Source organism: Sphaeramia orbicularis, chromosome 11 (genome assembly GCF_902148855.1).
Source record: "Sphaeramia orbicularis chromosome 11, fSphaOr1.1, whole genome shotgun sequence".
NCBI lineage: Eukaryota > Metazoa > Chordata > Actinopteri > Kurtiformes > Apogonidae > Sphaeramia > Sphaeramia orbicularis.
In genome coordinates this window covers 6413316-6430135 of record NC_043967.1, presented here as the reverse complement: position 1 = coordinate 6430135, position 16820 = coordinate 6413316, and the positions used below count along the sequence as shown (strand labels likewise).

Below are 16820 nucleotides of genomic sequence, written 5' to 3'. Positions count from 1 at the left end.
TGAACTCCTCCACTTGAGGCAAGGACTCCCCACCGACCCAGAGAGGGCAAACCACCTTTTTTCCGGTCCAGAGCCACGGCCTCAGATTTGGAGGTGCTGATCTTCATCCCATTTGCTTCACACCCAGCTGCAAACCGCCCCAGTGCATGCTTAAGGTCCAGGTTCAATGAGGCCAACAGGACATCATCTGCAAAAGGCAGAGAAGAAATCCTGTGGTCCCCAAACTGGACCTCCTCCAGTCCCTGGCTGCGCCTAGAAATTCTGTCCATAAAAATTATGAACAGAACCGGTGACAAAGGGCAGCCCGGCCCGAGTTCACCATGGACCAGGAACAGGTCTGACTTACAGCCGGCAATGCACACCAGGCTCCTGCTTCGGTCATACAAGGACTGGACTGCCCTTAGAAGAGGGCCCCGCGCCCCATACTCCAGAAGCACCCCCCACAGGATACCATGAGGGACACGGTTGAACGCCTTCTCCAAATCCACAAAACACATGTGGACCAGTTGGGCGAACTCCCATGAACCCTCGAGCACCCAGATGGAGAGTGTAGTGGTCCAGTGTTCCGCGACTCAAGGATATCTCCCCCGCCATTGTCCTATATCAAGGGCAATGACTGATAAATCCTATACAAGTAACAAATAGGAACAAATGAGGACCGCCTAACTGAAATGATTCATTCATCTCTTTTGGGTCCATTTTACTTCAGTTTACTAGAAGGTTCTGTGTGTCATATTTAGTGATATCTAGTGGTGAAGTTGTGGTTCGCCACCAGCTGCACCACCTCACCCTCACCTAAAATGGCTGCAAAGAATTCAGAAGCTCTTTTGTAGTTGCTTTGTAAGGTTTTGTAGTTGAGGGGATATTAACTCTGGTCCACTCTCAGACATAGGAGGTGGAAGTAATAGAACTTATCTTTTAGATATAGCCCATAGACTGTATGTAAGGATAAATGCTGCAATGCTGTTACTTCCAGTTCAATCTTATATAAGATACATCTTTTGGATGCACCGGGACAGATCATCAATGATGTAACTTAGGGGCACTGGGTGTTTTGGGTCTTTTAACATCAAACATCCTCACCCAGGTGACCCAGCTGAGGTTGATCAGACCCCAGCTTGCGTGCCAGCAGCAACCGCCCATGGATAACCCCTCTTTATCCAGAGCCATCTTGTGGCCTCTGCAGCTTCAAGCACAGATCAGATGGCCCTCTTCTTAGCCACACCTGTTTGGCCCAGTTGGTTGACGATTTTGCAGAGTGAGCGTCCTGCAAAACCTCTACAGCCCACCTTTATTCGCTCACAGTGTAGTATTCCAGCCTCCTTCTCGACACTTGTCCACTAGTTCCTGACCTTGCCCTGGGAAGAGCGGATGGAAGAAGCAAATGAAAAAAATGTGCAGAGTTTGACCATAATCAGCCGTTTTGTTGCTTCGGAGATGATGATTATGTCTGGCCAGAGTGATGTTACGATATGCTGAGGGAACTTCAGCTGCTTCCCCAGGCCAGTCAGAGGCTGTGTAGAGGAGACCTGACCTTGTCCTTTGCTGTCAGCAGGGTTCCCCTCCAGCTTTGACAAAGCTGATTCTCCTCTTCAGGGCAAGATGATGTTTACCTGAGATGCTGACATTGCATATGCTTTCTGCCTCTGCCTTTAGCACTTGGTCAGGGTGCCAGTGATAGCGACCTTCTGCAAGGGCCTTTTGACAGCTGCTCAGTAAGTGTTGTAAAGATCCCCTTCCAGAGCATAGCTGGCATGCTGGTGTCTCATCTTGCCCCACACATGGAGGTTGGCTGCATTCAGTAGGTTGTCATACACAGCCCGAACACGGACACAGCCTGAACAGACGTGATGGAAATCTGCCTGAATGATGTTTGTCCAGGTAATTTTATGCTGTAGGATACTCTCCTCCTTTGTCCATACCGTGTGCCCAACTGTCCTGCTCATTCACTCTTCCTCCTGGCCTGCCTACCTCTTCCTGGATTAGCTGCTGTCTCCGTTCCTCTGACCTTGTCCACGGGGGTCTTTGGCAACAGCTCTCCCAGTTGCCAATGTGCCCACCAGCTCTTTCTGCCTGAGGTGCGACTCCACTGCTCTCCCCATCCTCCACTTCCTCCCTGTTCTCACCTTAATGCCGGCTGCTGAGACTTTCTGGTCCTGGGAGTCCCTGTACTGAAGGGCCCCACATAGCAGACAGGTGTGGGCCAGATCTGGCTTTAAGCTGGCACTGCTGGCTGACCTCTGGCAATGGCAAGTGGTATGTCAACCAGATCCGGGCCAGCTCTGGCACTTATGGCACTGTTTGTATGATGGCATGCCACATGTGGGCCAATTCTGGTTTGGTGTATGTGGCCCAGGTGTGTCCATGCCACAGGTGGGCCAGATCTGGTTTTAAACTGGCACTCCTGGCTGACTGCTGACATGGCAAGTAGCATATCAACCAGATCTGGGCCAGCTCTGGCACTTATGGCACCGTTTGTATGATGGCATGCCACATGTGGGCCGATTCTGGTTTGGTGTATGTGGCCCAGGTGTGTCCATGCCATAGGTGGGCCAGATCTGGTTTTAAACTGGCACTCCTGGCTGACTGCTGACATGGCAAGTAGCATATCAACCAGATCTGGGCCAGCTCTGGCACTTATGGCACTGTTTGTATGATGGCATGCCACATGTGGCTCGTTTGTGGTTTTGATGTATGTGGCCCAGACGTGTCTGTACCACATCTGGGCCAATTACTGTTGAAATAATGTTGCCCATATTTGAACAGGCATTATTATTATTATTATTATTATTATTATTATTATTATTATTATTATTATTAATAGTGCAACCCCCCCAGTGGTTGGCCCCCAAGGCCATAAGAACCTATGTGAATTATGCCATGAACCGGCCCTGAACAGAGCACAAACCCAGATAGCAAGATTCTTCTGGCCCAGTTCTGGCCCACACTCCCCATTTTCATGTGGCCCACTTGTGGCCTGGAATGACGGCGTTTACATGGTGTGAGTCTGGCAGCCAGAAGTGAGCCAAACCCGGGCCACAACTCAGCCAGATGTCAGCCAAAAATCAACCGGACCTAACTGATGTGGCCCTAATCTGGCCCACAACTGGCTGCGTTGTGCATGCAGCTAGCGTAAACACTGCTTAAAGTCCTTCAAACCCCACAATGCAGTGGGTCTTATGCCACAACTACATCACCCCTTTCGAGCCCAATGAAACTTTTTTCCCCCCAAAACTTTATTTACATAATGCCGTATACAAATAGAACAACAGAACATGGAGAAAACATACATGCTTGAGGTAGGCAGGAAGAAATTAAATATAAATACATATATAGGTAAGTAAGTAAAAATAAATAAATAAATAAATAGATAAATAAAAGTAAAAGAATAAACAAGAAGAGAAAAATGAATGAATGAATGAATAAATAAATAAATAAAAAATAAGGCATTACAACTTAAATTAGTTACATAAGGCTTTAGTTTTCACACCTTTAGAGTTATTCCTAAAGTTAAGAGAGTCCAAGTAGGATTTTAAGTAAGATTGAAAGACCACAAAGCTGGGTTTCTGTTTAGCAAATTTGTTTGCATGTACATTAAATTTTACTAATAACGAAGTGAGATTAAGAATAAACAGTTTCTTAACAGGCAGATCATTAATAAAGAAACCACATAAGAGCCCTATGAAACTACAGAATGTTTATCCACCACATATGATTCGCCAGGCAACCAACCAATGAGGATTGGCCGTTCAAAACGTGACTCGTTTCCTATGCTCTGATTGGCTCTAGCCACTTCCTTTTGTAATGAGCGGGAAGCAGCAAAAAAATAAAGAGAAGAAAAGAAAAGCCGCTGCGGAAGAACGGAGAACTAAGTCAAGGTGAGTTTATGGTGTTATTTATTTTATTCTGCATTTTGATAAATGTATGACTCCGTAGCCTAAGCTGTATGTCATTTCGTCGGGAAAGCGAGGGTTTCTGAGCTTCCCGTGTGTGTCGAAGACAAACGTAACTCACCTCACTCAGTTGCTAACAGGCAAGTTGCACTGGATGTCGAGTGACAAGGCTAAGTAGCTAGCGTTACGTCTTTTACATTCCCGCTTTGTCAGAGCGTGAATTAAAATAATAATAATAATAATAAGACACACTCTGTAATTAGTTAGTTCCTAAATCACGCGGTACAGTGGTTAAAATCTTCGGACGGAGCAAAGAATCGTTAGTCTGAAGTCTTCATCAACACGGTGCATTCGCTAGCTAGGGAACCATAGGTTCTGTTGTATGAACAGACAGGTGTGGGTGAGGGGATGGATGTAGTGCCGAATTCTACTCCCTGAAAACTGCTCCCCCTTCATAAATCAGCCATGAAGAGGACAGTGCGCACCAAATTCACACTGTCACAACTTTTTTTTCCTTTCTTACTGTAGGGTATGAAATTAAGTGAAAGAAAATGATTGATTGATGATTGATTACTCATTTTATGTATGAGTCAAATAATGCAGCCACATTCTTAAAATGAAAAAGCATATTTACTAATGCATTTGAATTTTCAAATTGAATTTTGGTAATTATTTGCTGGAGAATGTTTTGAAAATTAAATCTCAAACGTGTTTTTCCTTTTAACTAAGTAAAAGAATGAGCAGTCTTGAATAAGAAAATGAAAATGCAGATAGGATAATTCATTAGTAATTTTATTTATGAGTCAAATAAAGCAGCCATATTCTTAAATCGTAAAAGCATTTCTTCAAATGCATTTTAATTTAGATTATGGTAACTAATCGCTTACGTAGTGATTTGCTGTTGATCGAATATATATTATTTCAGTTGTTTAATTACTGTTTCACCAAACCTGTTGTCTTCCCCAGCACTTCTACGAAAGAGTCTTACGAATCAAGAGATGATGATGGAGTAAATGAAAATTCTGTTTACCATGGTTCAGGCCCTAAAATCGGTCACTGAAGAGGAGATGGGTATGGAACCAGATCTGCTGCTATTAGATGATTGCCAGTCTGTGGAAAAACTTGAGGAGCAGCTAACCAATATTCCTGACCTAAAAAATCAGCTGGTAAGAAAGCAATTTTGACTTTAGAGGAAAAATGGTGTCCAGTGCTAGCCTTCTTCTTTATTAAGTTAGCTTCAAAGAACATAGCTCAAAAGCTGACAAGCTATACAGTCAATGGAAAATTAGGGATTCATAATTACACAGATTATCTAACAGCAGGTTTGACCCCACGGATACCTATAATGGAGGTCTTCATAACCATGGGAACAATAACTCACACAACCTTTTATTGAACTGTACAAAACATTACTGTTATGCTTTCATTGCACAGATCACATGCTGGTTAGACCAGTTCTAATATATATATTCAAACATATTTGGAAGGGTGAGGGTATGTCGCACTGCTGACCAACTAACAAAGAATATCAATTTTCAGAGAAACGCTCTGGTGCTTAAAGGTGGAGGAAATGTTAAGGAGTGTGTGAAGTGGACTATGGGGGCAACATTCACGCACACCATGGCTATGGGCATCAGCATGTGAGGCCTAAACAGGAAGATTGGCTTCCAGAATTTACAACTAAAGAATGTTGTAATAGGTAAGTTTGTCTTGAGACTTAACTGACTCCCTCAGAGACTCACTTTGTCTTTGTATTTTTTTATAGTTGAATTCACACTACAAGTCTGACACCAATTTAGAATCTTTGTATTTTTTATTTTTTAAGCGGCTGTGCGACATAATCGTCCGACCTCTGACGCAACGGACCAAGAGATCAAGGGAAGAATAACTAAATGGCTTCAGATGCACCTGACCACAATGGGGGACGGAGTGAGCACATGAAGAGAACAAATGAGAGACGATGCAATGATTAATGTTTTTAGGGCGAAACTATTGTGTTAATGTTGCTACTGCTATTGAAGATGGTTAAAATGCATTTCCACTATTTAAATGCAGTGTTCGTGTTTCTTCCCCCCATAAAATATGTTTTAGTGATTAGAAATTGTATTGTAATTGCTAATTAATAGTTTGACAGAACTGAAATATTTCACTTTGCACTTTAACTTTTTTAATAGTGTGCTATCAGAAATATGAATTATTTTTATGTATGGCATATGTTATTTAAAATGATTTTCAATTCAGAATAAATGTATATATTGAATCACGTCATTGTTGATGTTTTTTGAATACGCATGGGCTGAATACAACACATGTTGTTTCATGCCTAGATTAGGGCAACATCTGATGCCAGTACCAAAACCGTTCTGGGCCATCTTAGAAAACATGAGTTGTGGGCCAGATTAGGGCCACATTAGTTAGGTCCAGTTGATTTTTGGCTGACATCTGGCTAAGTTGTGGCCCGGGTTTGGCTCACTTCTGGCTGCCAGACTCACACCATGTAAACGCCGTCATTCCAGGCCACAAGTGGGCCACATGAAAATGGGGAGTGTGGGCCAAAACTGGGCCAGAAGAATTTTGCTATCTGGGGCTTCTCTTGTGTGTGCCACCATAAATTGTTCCATGAGACCACTGGATGAGAGCTGTAAGATGGTACTGGTCCCACATGTGGCAACCAGATATGCCACGCAGTTTGATTGATTTGAGTTTGGATCATCTGGCTTATTGGCCGATCACTGTGGGTCTGCCCCTCTTGCTCTCTTTGATGCTGATGGTGAACGCTTCCAGTTTGCTTTGCCCCTGGCTTCCGCATTGTCTGGTTGCACCTGTGCTGTGCTCCTTCAGGTATGGTTGTAGCTGCCGATTTGGTTATAGTTCAGCCTATATTTAGTATTGTTTCACCTAGCAGCCATTGTCACTTCCTTTAGGTCTCTCTTTGCTAGGTTCCCACACTCATTTGGCATGAACGCTTGCACGCTTGCATGTTGGTCAGTCTCAGGGTATGTGTGTTAGCGTTAGCCTATCATTTTAGGGTTTGGTAACATCAGCTGTTTCCTTTTTAGATGCTGAGTGGGTAATTGGGGACTGAACAAGAAATACTGCTGCTTTGTTTACTGGAAAATTGCTTTGCTTTGCTCAAATTGCTGCTGTGCTTTAATCACATTTGCTTGCTAGAGCTAAGGCTACTGATGCCGGCTTTGCTGTGGTAACTGATGGGATGCTGCTTCACCAAACTCTGTGCACGCAAACAGCCAGCTAGCCACCATCATCGCTTCTTCTGCCATCCACAACTGGGCAGTTGTGTTGGCCACAGGGGGGAATGACTGAAATGCCTTTTAGAGGCTGTTTGTTTTCTTTTTACCTCCGCCAAGGAGGTTATATTTTTGCCAGGGTTTGTTTGTTTGTTTGTTTGTCTGTCTGTTTGTTTGTCTGTCCGTTAGTGTGCAACATAACTCAAAAAGTTATGGACAGATTTGGATGAAATTTTCAGGGTTTGTTGGAAATGGGATAAGGAAGAAATGATTAAATTTTGGTGGTGATCGGGGGTGGGGGGGCCCACAGGGGGGGCCACTGATTGTTAGTGTGCAACATAACTCAAAAAGTTATGGACAGATTTGGATGAAATTTTCAGGGTTTATTGGAAATGGGATAAGGAAGAAATGATTAAATTTTGGTGGTATTCGGGGGCGGGGGGGCCCACGGGGGGGCCCACTGATCAGCCTTGGCGGAGGTCTGCGCTCTCCGAGTGCTTCTAGTTATTGACTGTGTTGCAAGGGGTTTATTGTCATGAGTTGTCCTTTTGTTTGTGGTTAATTTGTCATGGGTATGGTTTGTCACATGGTGTTTTGCTTTGTGTTTACACATTTTAACACCTCCTGTCTTAGCCATGTGAAGTTTTGTTTTTCTGTCAACCTGGATTATTTGAATTAAGTTACATATAGGGATTTTGGGTTTTGATTTATTTCCATTTAGTGTATTTATTTTGTGTATTTGTTATTTTGATTTCTTTTGTTAACAATTTGTAAGGTCTAGTGTATTTTCTTTTTGTGTGTTTTTTGGTTTTCACTGCTTAAAGTGTTCTTGATTTCTTTGGGAGTATTTCTCTTCAATTAATTTCCTTTCTTTTTGTCCTTTCAGTAGCTGTGGGCCGACTGTGGCAGTGGGACTGGTGTGGTCGGTGGTGGTGTCCCTTCTCTTCTGGTTTGCTGTGTTGTCACTACTTGGTTTGATTGTTCACCTAAAGTGGGTTTGTGTGTGTGTGTGATTGTGTTCCTGCACAAGTGGTTGGGGTGACTCTTCTGGGATTCTTCACCATCCTCCCTGGTCTACTTCCACTGGTAAGGCCCGGCCCTGAAAGAACTTATTGTTTTGAATTGTTTCTTTTTCCCTAGGTGCACATTTTAAGATGTATTATATTCTGTATTTTAAAGATTCCTATTTGTATTAAAAAATTACCTTAATTTTTTATCTGGAACCACGTCTCAAGCCGCTTCTTTGTATAATCAAACCTGTGTGCCCATTGTGTCATATTTGTTAACAGAGGGTATAGAAATTCTCTGGGTGAAATTCCCAGAGTGGCGTTGTTGGATTGGAGTTTATGCTTGTATGAAAGATCTATAGTTAAAAATTCATTTATTTGCACCTTCTGCCCCAATGACACCTCTGGTGTAAATATATCACTGCCACTGCATAGAGGGCTGCACTGCTGAGGCTGTGGGGGAGGCCCAACCACCTGCAAAGAAAGCTAGTGATCTTCCTTTCTGGGGACTCCACTGTTGCTACTGGAACTGAGTAAACCAGTAGTGGCCACAGGACTTTTGGTGGAATGCTGGTAGATCCAGGCCTTGAATCTGCCTGACAGGTCTGACTTGTCAACCTTGGTCAGCCAACTTTCCAGCTCTTTTTTGGACGACTGAAAGGTGGCAGTGTCTTTCAGCAATGCATCAAAAAAGCTTCCCCAGACTCTTCACTGACTTCTCAGTGATGGAGGAGATGTCAGTTCCAGCCAAGGAGAAGTGGAATTTATCAACCACTTTTCCCCTTTTCAGCACCATGGATCTTGATTTGGTGGGCTTGACGGTCATCCTTGACCAAGTGACCAGTTTCTCAAGGCCTTACAAGAGCCACCTCCCTCCTGGGACCAATGTTGCTGTGACAGTGAGGTCATCCATGAATGCTCTTATTGGGGGCTGCTGCACACCAGACCCGGTCAGAGGACCTCTGCATTCCACCTCAGCTGACCTGCCCACTATATTCATCACCAGGGCAAAGAGGACGACTGAGATGGAACACCCAGTTATTATCTCTTTTTCCAGCCAATGCCAGTCTGATGTTGTTGCCCCAGGGGTGACCCTTAGCCTGAATTTGTTGTAATAGTTCAGGCATAGTGGGGGTGAAGTGTGAGTTCAACTAATCTGTGTGGGATGGGTCCATATGCACTGGCCAAATCCAGCCACAGCACAAATAAGTCACCTCTGTTCTCATGGGCTTCTCTGATGAGCTGTATTACTGCATCAGTGCACTCGAAGCAACCAGGAACCCTGGGAAACAGTACCTGCACAGAGGTACTGATGTAGTTGTTCTAGGGGAAAAACTGCAAGTCTATGAGAAACAATGCCGAAGAACACCTTCCCTTTGACACTCAGCAGTGAGATGGACCAAAACTCACAGATGCTCTTTGAGTTTTCCTCTTAGTGGATCCACACTCTTTCTGCGCACCTCCACTGGTCAGCAGTTCTTCCCCTTTGCCATATCACCTTCAAGATTTTCCAGAGGTGGCACTGGAGCTGGGGTCAGCGCTTGTTCACAATGTGTGGTATTCCACTGGGCCTGGAGCAGAGGCTGAGCATGCTGCCTGAATGATGAGGTTCGGCTCCCCCAGGTCAAATGTTGTTGGGGTGGCTGGGTTGATGAGGGCTCTGGTGGGTTCAAGCTCCTGTTCTCTCATTGGATCAATCAGAGTGTCATGCAGAAAAGTGTTAGCTGAGCAGGTGAGCCGACCACTACGGTTATCACCAAGCAGTTACTTCGTCAAGTCAAAGGAGTTAGCAATGAACGCAGCTCACCTTCTAGCTCACTTTCTAGCTCAATCTCTAACTCTCTCTCAGCCTCTTGAAACTGAAACTCGGTTCTCTGAAGAGATGCCCCCCTTCTCCTTAGGGTGTCATGAAAGTCAGTCATGGAGTTTGTGCAGCAGTAGAAAAGTGACAATTTACACACAAACTGGTCTCATAAAATCCACCTAAAAAGACTGAAACATTTAGGGAAAAACTGTAATGGATGTGCACTTTAACTGAAGTCCAACATAATAGCATGGAGGAGTGATGCCAGTTCCAGTGTTATTACCTCCACCAGGAGGTATTTTGATCACTTTGCTTTGTGTTTGTTTGTTTGAGTGTTTGTTTGTTTGTTAGCAACTTTACGGGAAAACTATTACAACCATCTTTACCAAATTTTACCCACAGATAGGCCTAGGCCCTGGAACGAGCCCATTAAATTTTGGGCCAAGTAGGCCAAAGTTCAAGGTCACAGCAAGGTCACAAAATCCCAAATTTTTCTATCTCTCATCATTGAGCAATTTTCGAAAATTCATAGAAAATTCAAAATGACTCCGATTAGCCTCCAATTTGATACACCCGTATCTTATAACAACATCTTGTATCTGGCACAAAACCCTAACCCTAACCCTAAACCCTAACCCCAACCCTAACCTTAAGATTAACCCTAACCCTGACCCCAACCTTCACCCTAACCCCGACCCTAACCCTAATCCTGACCCTAACCCCAACCCTAACCCTATCCCTACCCCTACCCCTAACCCTGACCCTAACCCTAACCCCAACCCTAACTCTAACTCTAACCCTATCCCTAACCCCAACCCTAACCCTAACTCTAACCCTGACCCTAAACTTAACTCTAACCCTAGCCCTCTAACCCTGACTTTAACTCCAACCCTAACTCTAACCCTAACCCTCTAACCCCAACTCTAACCCTAACCCTCTAATCCTAACTCTAACCCTCTAACCTTAACCCTAACCCTCTTACCCTAACCCTAAACCTCTAACCCTAACCCTCTAACTCTGACCCTAACTCTAACCCTGACCCTTACCCTAACCCTGGCCTTAACCCTCAAACCCTGACCCTAACCCTAACCCTAACCCTCTAACCCTGACCCTAACTCTAACCCTAACCCTCTAACACTAACCCTAATCCTAATCCTAACTCTAACCCTGACCCTAACCCTCTAACCCTAACTCTAACCCTGACCCTACCCCTGACCCTAACCCTGACCCTAACCCTCTAACCTTACCCCTGACCCTAACCTTAACTCTAACCCTGACTCTAACCCGTCCTCCAGGTCCATGTCTTCTGTGTCTGTTCCTCCTAATGCGTCTCAGTCCAAACTCAGGTAAGGCTGCTCTCCCTGACACCTGACTGATTCCAGTACCAGATGGGTTCGACCTCAACCTCACCAGTTTCAGTCAACATCAACATCGTTTGCTGATGCCACTCAGCTCCTGACAGTTGAATGGACACGCAGCCAAAGTCTGCCTCTGTTTCTTGCTATTCCTTATCTGCCTCTTACAACAGAAAAAACAAGCAAATCCAATGCACTCGGGGGTAAAACGACACGCAACAATAGCATCCACCAATAGCACTGTCAAACAACGGCATCTGTATGGATGTTAAAAGCTTTAAGAGCTGAGGCCTGTGTGACATCCACAGCCTCTGGATGTCAGAGACGGCTGAAGACTTGAGAGCAGGCCTCTGTTTTAAAAATACTGTGTGTGGGTGTGTGTGTGCGCACGTCTCCCAGCAGCAAAAGTGACATTTGAGGGGCACTTTACAGAAGCTGCCGGTTGCTAGGGATCTTCTGTATCACCTAAAGAGCCTTTGTCAGTCATTGGAAAGCTGTCACCTTTGGGGGGCCGATACGGTAGGGGGAGCCGCTTGACAGGTAGGAATTAATGAGAGGTGTATGACAGCAGACCTCTGTGTTGGCTGTGTGTGTGTGTGTGTGTGTGTGTGTGTGTGAGAGAGAGAGAGAGAGAGAGAGAGAGAGAGAGAGAGAGAGAGACGATGACAGTGTGTGTCCACGTGTGTGTGACTGAGGTCCTTTGTCTCAAGAGGATGAACCAGCTTCTTTGTCATCATGATGCAGAAGGAACAGGAAGAATGATGTGAGAAACCATTTAAAGCAGACTTTTCCACAGATATGAACCATTCACAGGTTTGGTTGTTGTTGTCTTGTTTGATTGGAAGGTAATTTAATAGGATTATATCAGCACTGGACAACAGAGCTGATCCCAGGTCAGTGGAAGGTCCTCATGGTCCACACATTCCTTCGTCCAGTATAAATACCAGTACCGGTACCAGTACTAGCACCAGTTCCAGTTCAAGTTCCAGTACCAGCACCAGTACCAGTACCAGTACCAGTTCCACAGTGGTGTGTGTAGAAGCAGTCATAGTTAACAGGACACTGTGGACAGAAAAACAACAGCAAATAAACAAAGGGAAATTCAAACAAATAAACAAACCAAAAACAACAACAATGACAACATCATATTACAATGAAACAGATAATAAACATAAAGAATAACTACACAATATAGTTTGGTAAGGGACAATAAGGAAAAAGAGAAGAGGGGAGAGTGAATGAAAGGGAGAAAGAGAGAGGGGGGAGTGAGGGGGAAAATAATAATTGTTATATTAGTAATAATAATAATAATAATAATAATAATAATAATAATAATAATAATACAAAAATATAATAATAATAATAATAATAATAATAATAATAATAATAATAATAACAGCAGTGGTTTAATTTGCTCATATTATTGTGGTGGAGGCAGCCAAAATACAACAATGAGTTAAATAATTTAATATTTGTAATAATATATTTGTATCAGTTAATATATGTTTGAGTTTATATGAATTAATTTAAATTAATATTGCTATGGGTGGGGGGCGGGGCTATATTCACCTGTTTTGGGTGGAATCATTTTGTCAAGGCTTTGATGTGTATGAACAAGTGATGGAAAACCCACTGCAACAGATGAAGAATGGTGTTAGAAGTAAAGCAAAATGGAAACATAAGGAGCAAAACATACAGACATTTGTGTTCAGAGTAGGAGTGAATTGTTAGTTTTCCTGCACCGTCAATCAGCTGGCACACGGATTGTTCAGGACTTAACCCTAATCCTAACCCTAACCCAGCCCAATGTGGTCTGTAGTGGACCGGACCAGGAATGTGGTCTGTAGTGGACCGGACCAGGACAAGAATAAGAACTCAAGAACATAGAAATGATGTCAAATCCAAATGTTTTATGTCTAATGTCTATGTTTTAGAGAGTAAAAAACAAAATTACATTATGAAAATGTTTCCATTACAAACTATTCTTTAAACAAATGGGAATGACATGAACGTAGAATTTCTATTACAGAAACATAAGTGCAGTTTGAACCAAGGTTATAATTGTTTTGGATTTTTATTTATAGTTTAGTTTTATTTAGTTCTGACTTGTTTTCTCTAATTCACTTAGTTTTGATGTCTGATAGTCTGATGCTGTCATTCAGCTCCGCTCTGTCTCTGTCATTCACGCACCCATGCAGTGAGGAAAAAAAAAAAATGACCCCACGCATCACTCAAAGAAATCCCATACAGGACTCTGCTGCTTTGTCCCAGCTTTAGTCTGCATGGTCCAGGTAGAGTGAGGACCAGAAGACGACTGTAAACCACAAGTGACCAGACATATATATATATATATATATATATATATATATATATATATATATATATATATATATATATATATATTCATTCATTCATTCATTCATTCATTCATTATCTGAACCTGCTTTATCCTCACTAGGGTCACGAGGGTCGCTTGGAGCCTACATAGGGGCAAAGGCGGGGTACACCCTGGACATTCATCGCAGGGCTGAACATATAGAGACAAACAATCACTCTCACATTCACACCTATGGGCAATTTAGATTAACCAATTAACCTATTAGTACATGTCTTTGGATGGTGGGAGGAAGCCCCAGTACCCAGAGAGAACCCACGCAGACACGGGGAGAACATGCAAACTCCACACAGAAAGGTCCCACCCCCCCATCGACTGGTGTTGGAATCGAACCCAGGACCTTCATATCGTGGTTATTGTAAGGTAAGACAAGAAAAGATGAGGTAGGACAAGGTAAGACAAGATAAGATGAGACAAGGTAGGACAAGATATGGTAAGACAGGACAAGACAAGGTAGGACAAGATAAGACAAGATAAGGTAAGACAAGACAAGGTTGGACAAGATAAAACAAGATGAGACAAGGTAGGACAAGATAAGACAAGATAAGGTAAGGTAAGGTAAAGCGGGGTTCACATTTAAAGATAATCAGGCTGTTTTAAACGTGATTTTCCCCCTTCACGTCCAGAGGGGTCCTGTCCAGAGGGTTCATGTCCAGAGGGATCCTGTCCAGAGGGATCCTGTCCAGAGGGGTCCTGTCCAGAGGGTTCACGTCCAGAGAGTTCATGTCCAGAGGGTTCACGTCCAGAGGGTTCCTGTCCAGAGGGGACCTTTCCAGAGGGTTCCTGTCCAGAGGGGTCCTGTCCAGAGGGTTCATGTCCAGAGGGTTCACATCCAGAGGGTTCCTGTCCAGAGAGTTCACATCCAGAGGGTTTCTGTCCAGAGGGGTCCTGTCCAGAGGGTTCATGTCCAGAAGGGTCCTGTCCAGAGAGTTCATGTCCAGAGGGTTCACGTCCAGAGGGTTCCTGTCCAGAGGGGACCTTTCCAGAGGGTTCCTGTCCAGAGGGTTTCTGTCCAGAGGGTTCCTGTCCAGAGGGTTCACATCCAGAGGGTTTCTGTCCAGAGGGGTCCTGTCCAGAGGGTTCACATCCAGAGGGTTCCTGTCCAGAGGGGACCTTTCCAGAGGGTTCCTGTCCAGAGGGGTCCTGTCCAGAGGGTTCATGTCCAGAGGGTTCACATCCAGAGGGTTCCTGTCCAGAGAGTTCACATCCAGAGGGTTTCTGTCCAGAGGGGTCCTGTCCAGAGGGTTCATGTCCAGAAGGGTCCTGTCCAGAGGGTTCATGTCCAGAGGGTTTCTTGTCCAGAGGGTTCACATCCAGAGGGTTCCTGTCCAGAGTGTAGGGCTGCACGATTAATCAATTTTAAATTGAAATTGGATTTTTTAATTAGGACGATTTTTAAAAAAGGGAAATCGTAAAATCAATTTCATCTCTCTTGTGCCTCCCGGCTGTGTGCCTTTGGGCCTCGCGCCCGCGGGCTACTATAGGCTCTTCCTCCTATCTGTGACAGCAGTCTTTTGCAGAAGTCCGTGTACTGACCGGACTTTAAATCTGTTAATGAGCCCGTAGTAGAGATTCCAATGTAAGCTGTGACTTCACACACGGATCCTGCAATTCAAATATAGCTGCATGGGAATCACTCATCTTCTGTTTATTTTTATACACATGTTTATCTTCTTTATTTCCTACGGAGATTAAAGTCTTTCAAGATCTCCAAGCCTCTTCTGTGCAGCTTCTACCAGACTGTGGTGGCTGGTGCCCTTTTTTTTGGTGTGGTGTGTTGGGGAGAGGGAGCTCGCATTTCTGACAGAAACAGACTGAACAAACTCATTAAGAAAGCGAGCTCCATCATTGGGACTGGACTGGAAACAGTTCAGCAAGTGGCTGGGGTGAGAATGCTCAGGAAACTGGACTCTATTTTGAAGAACGCATCTCACCCATTGCACCATCTTGAGGTGTTCAGAGAGAGCACCTTCAGCCACAGACTGATCCCCCCTCGGTCCAAGACTGAACGCAGTAGGAGGTCCTTCCTGCCTGCTGCTATTAGACTTTTTAATATCGCTGTGCGATAAATTATTATTGTATGCTGTGCATACTTAGGTGTGTTAGGTGTTTTAGGTTATTGTATTATATACATTACTTGTATTGTACATATACATACATATATATATATCTATATAGATAGATAGATAGATAGATAGATAGATAGATAGATCTTTTATTCTGTTTATTATTTATTTGTTCCATTGATGGCTGTTTGTGGGATGTTCAGAGTGTTTTTCTTCTTGTACTGCTGCTGTTGTAACAAAGCAATTTCCTGCAAAGGATCAATAAAGTATCTATCTATCTATCTATCTATCTATCTATCTATCTATCTATCTATCTATCTATCTATCTATCTATCTATCTATCTATCTATCTATCTATCTATCTATCTATCTATCTATCTATCTATCTGTTGTCCAGGATCTGTACCGTACCGTCTTCTTCCAGTTCAGGTCCAGGTCGCGGGGTCAGCAACCTCAGTAGAGGAGCCCAGACAGCCCTCTGCCCAGACACATCCACCAGCTATGGGGATAGAATCCCTCCAGTTTGTCCTGGGTCGGTCTCTTCCATGCACGGATCCCCCAATTTAAATAGAACCGCATGGGGATCACTCATATTACGTGGTCCACGCACACACAGCTGATGCCTGTCTTACAGTGGTGTCACTTCTGTGGGCCCAGATACCCCAAAAAGGAATATATATACATATATACAGGGTGGGGAAGCAAAATTTACAATGAACATTTAGTTGTTTTTTCTCAGCAGGCACTACGTCAATACGTTTTGAAACCAAACATATATTGATGTCATGATCATACCTAGCACTATTATCCATACCTTTTCAGAAACTTTTGCCCATATGAGTAATCAGGAAAGCAAACGTCAAAGAGTGTGTGATTTGCTGAATGCACTCGTCACACCAAAGGAGATTTCAAAAATAGTTGGAGTGTCCATAAAGACTGTTTATAATGGAAAGAAGAGAATGACTATGAGCAAAACTATTACGAGAAAGTCTGGAAGATACTATTAAAGAAGAATGGGAGAAGTTGTCACCCGAATATTTGAGGAACACTTG

The 16820-nt window shown here is 43.7% G+C and overlaps 1 protein-coding gene and 1 pseudogene across 1 annotated transcript; both read right to left on the bottom strand.

The window, feature by feature from the left end:
* Positions 1–1106: 1106 nt before the first annotated feature.
* LOC115428822 (uncharacterized) lies at positions 1107–11253 on the bottom strand (annotated as a pseudogene).
* Positions 11254–14298: 3045 nt separating this feature from the next.
* LOC115428821 (repetitive proline-rich cell wall protein 2-like) lies at positions 14299–14982 on the bottom strand. The gene has a single exon (XM_030148044.1). It carries the CDS (start codon positions 14980–14982, stop codon positions 14299–14301), a length of 684 nt encoding a protein of 227 aa, XP_030003904.1.
* Between the last annotated feature and the right edge of the window lie 1838 nt (positions 14983–16820).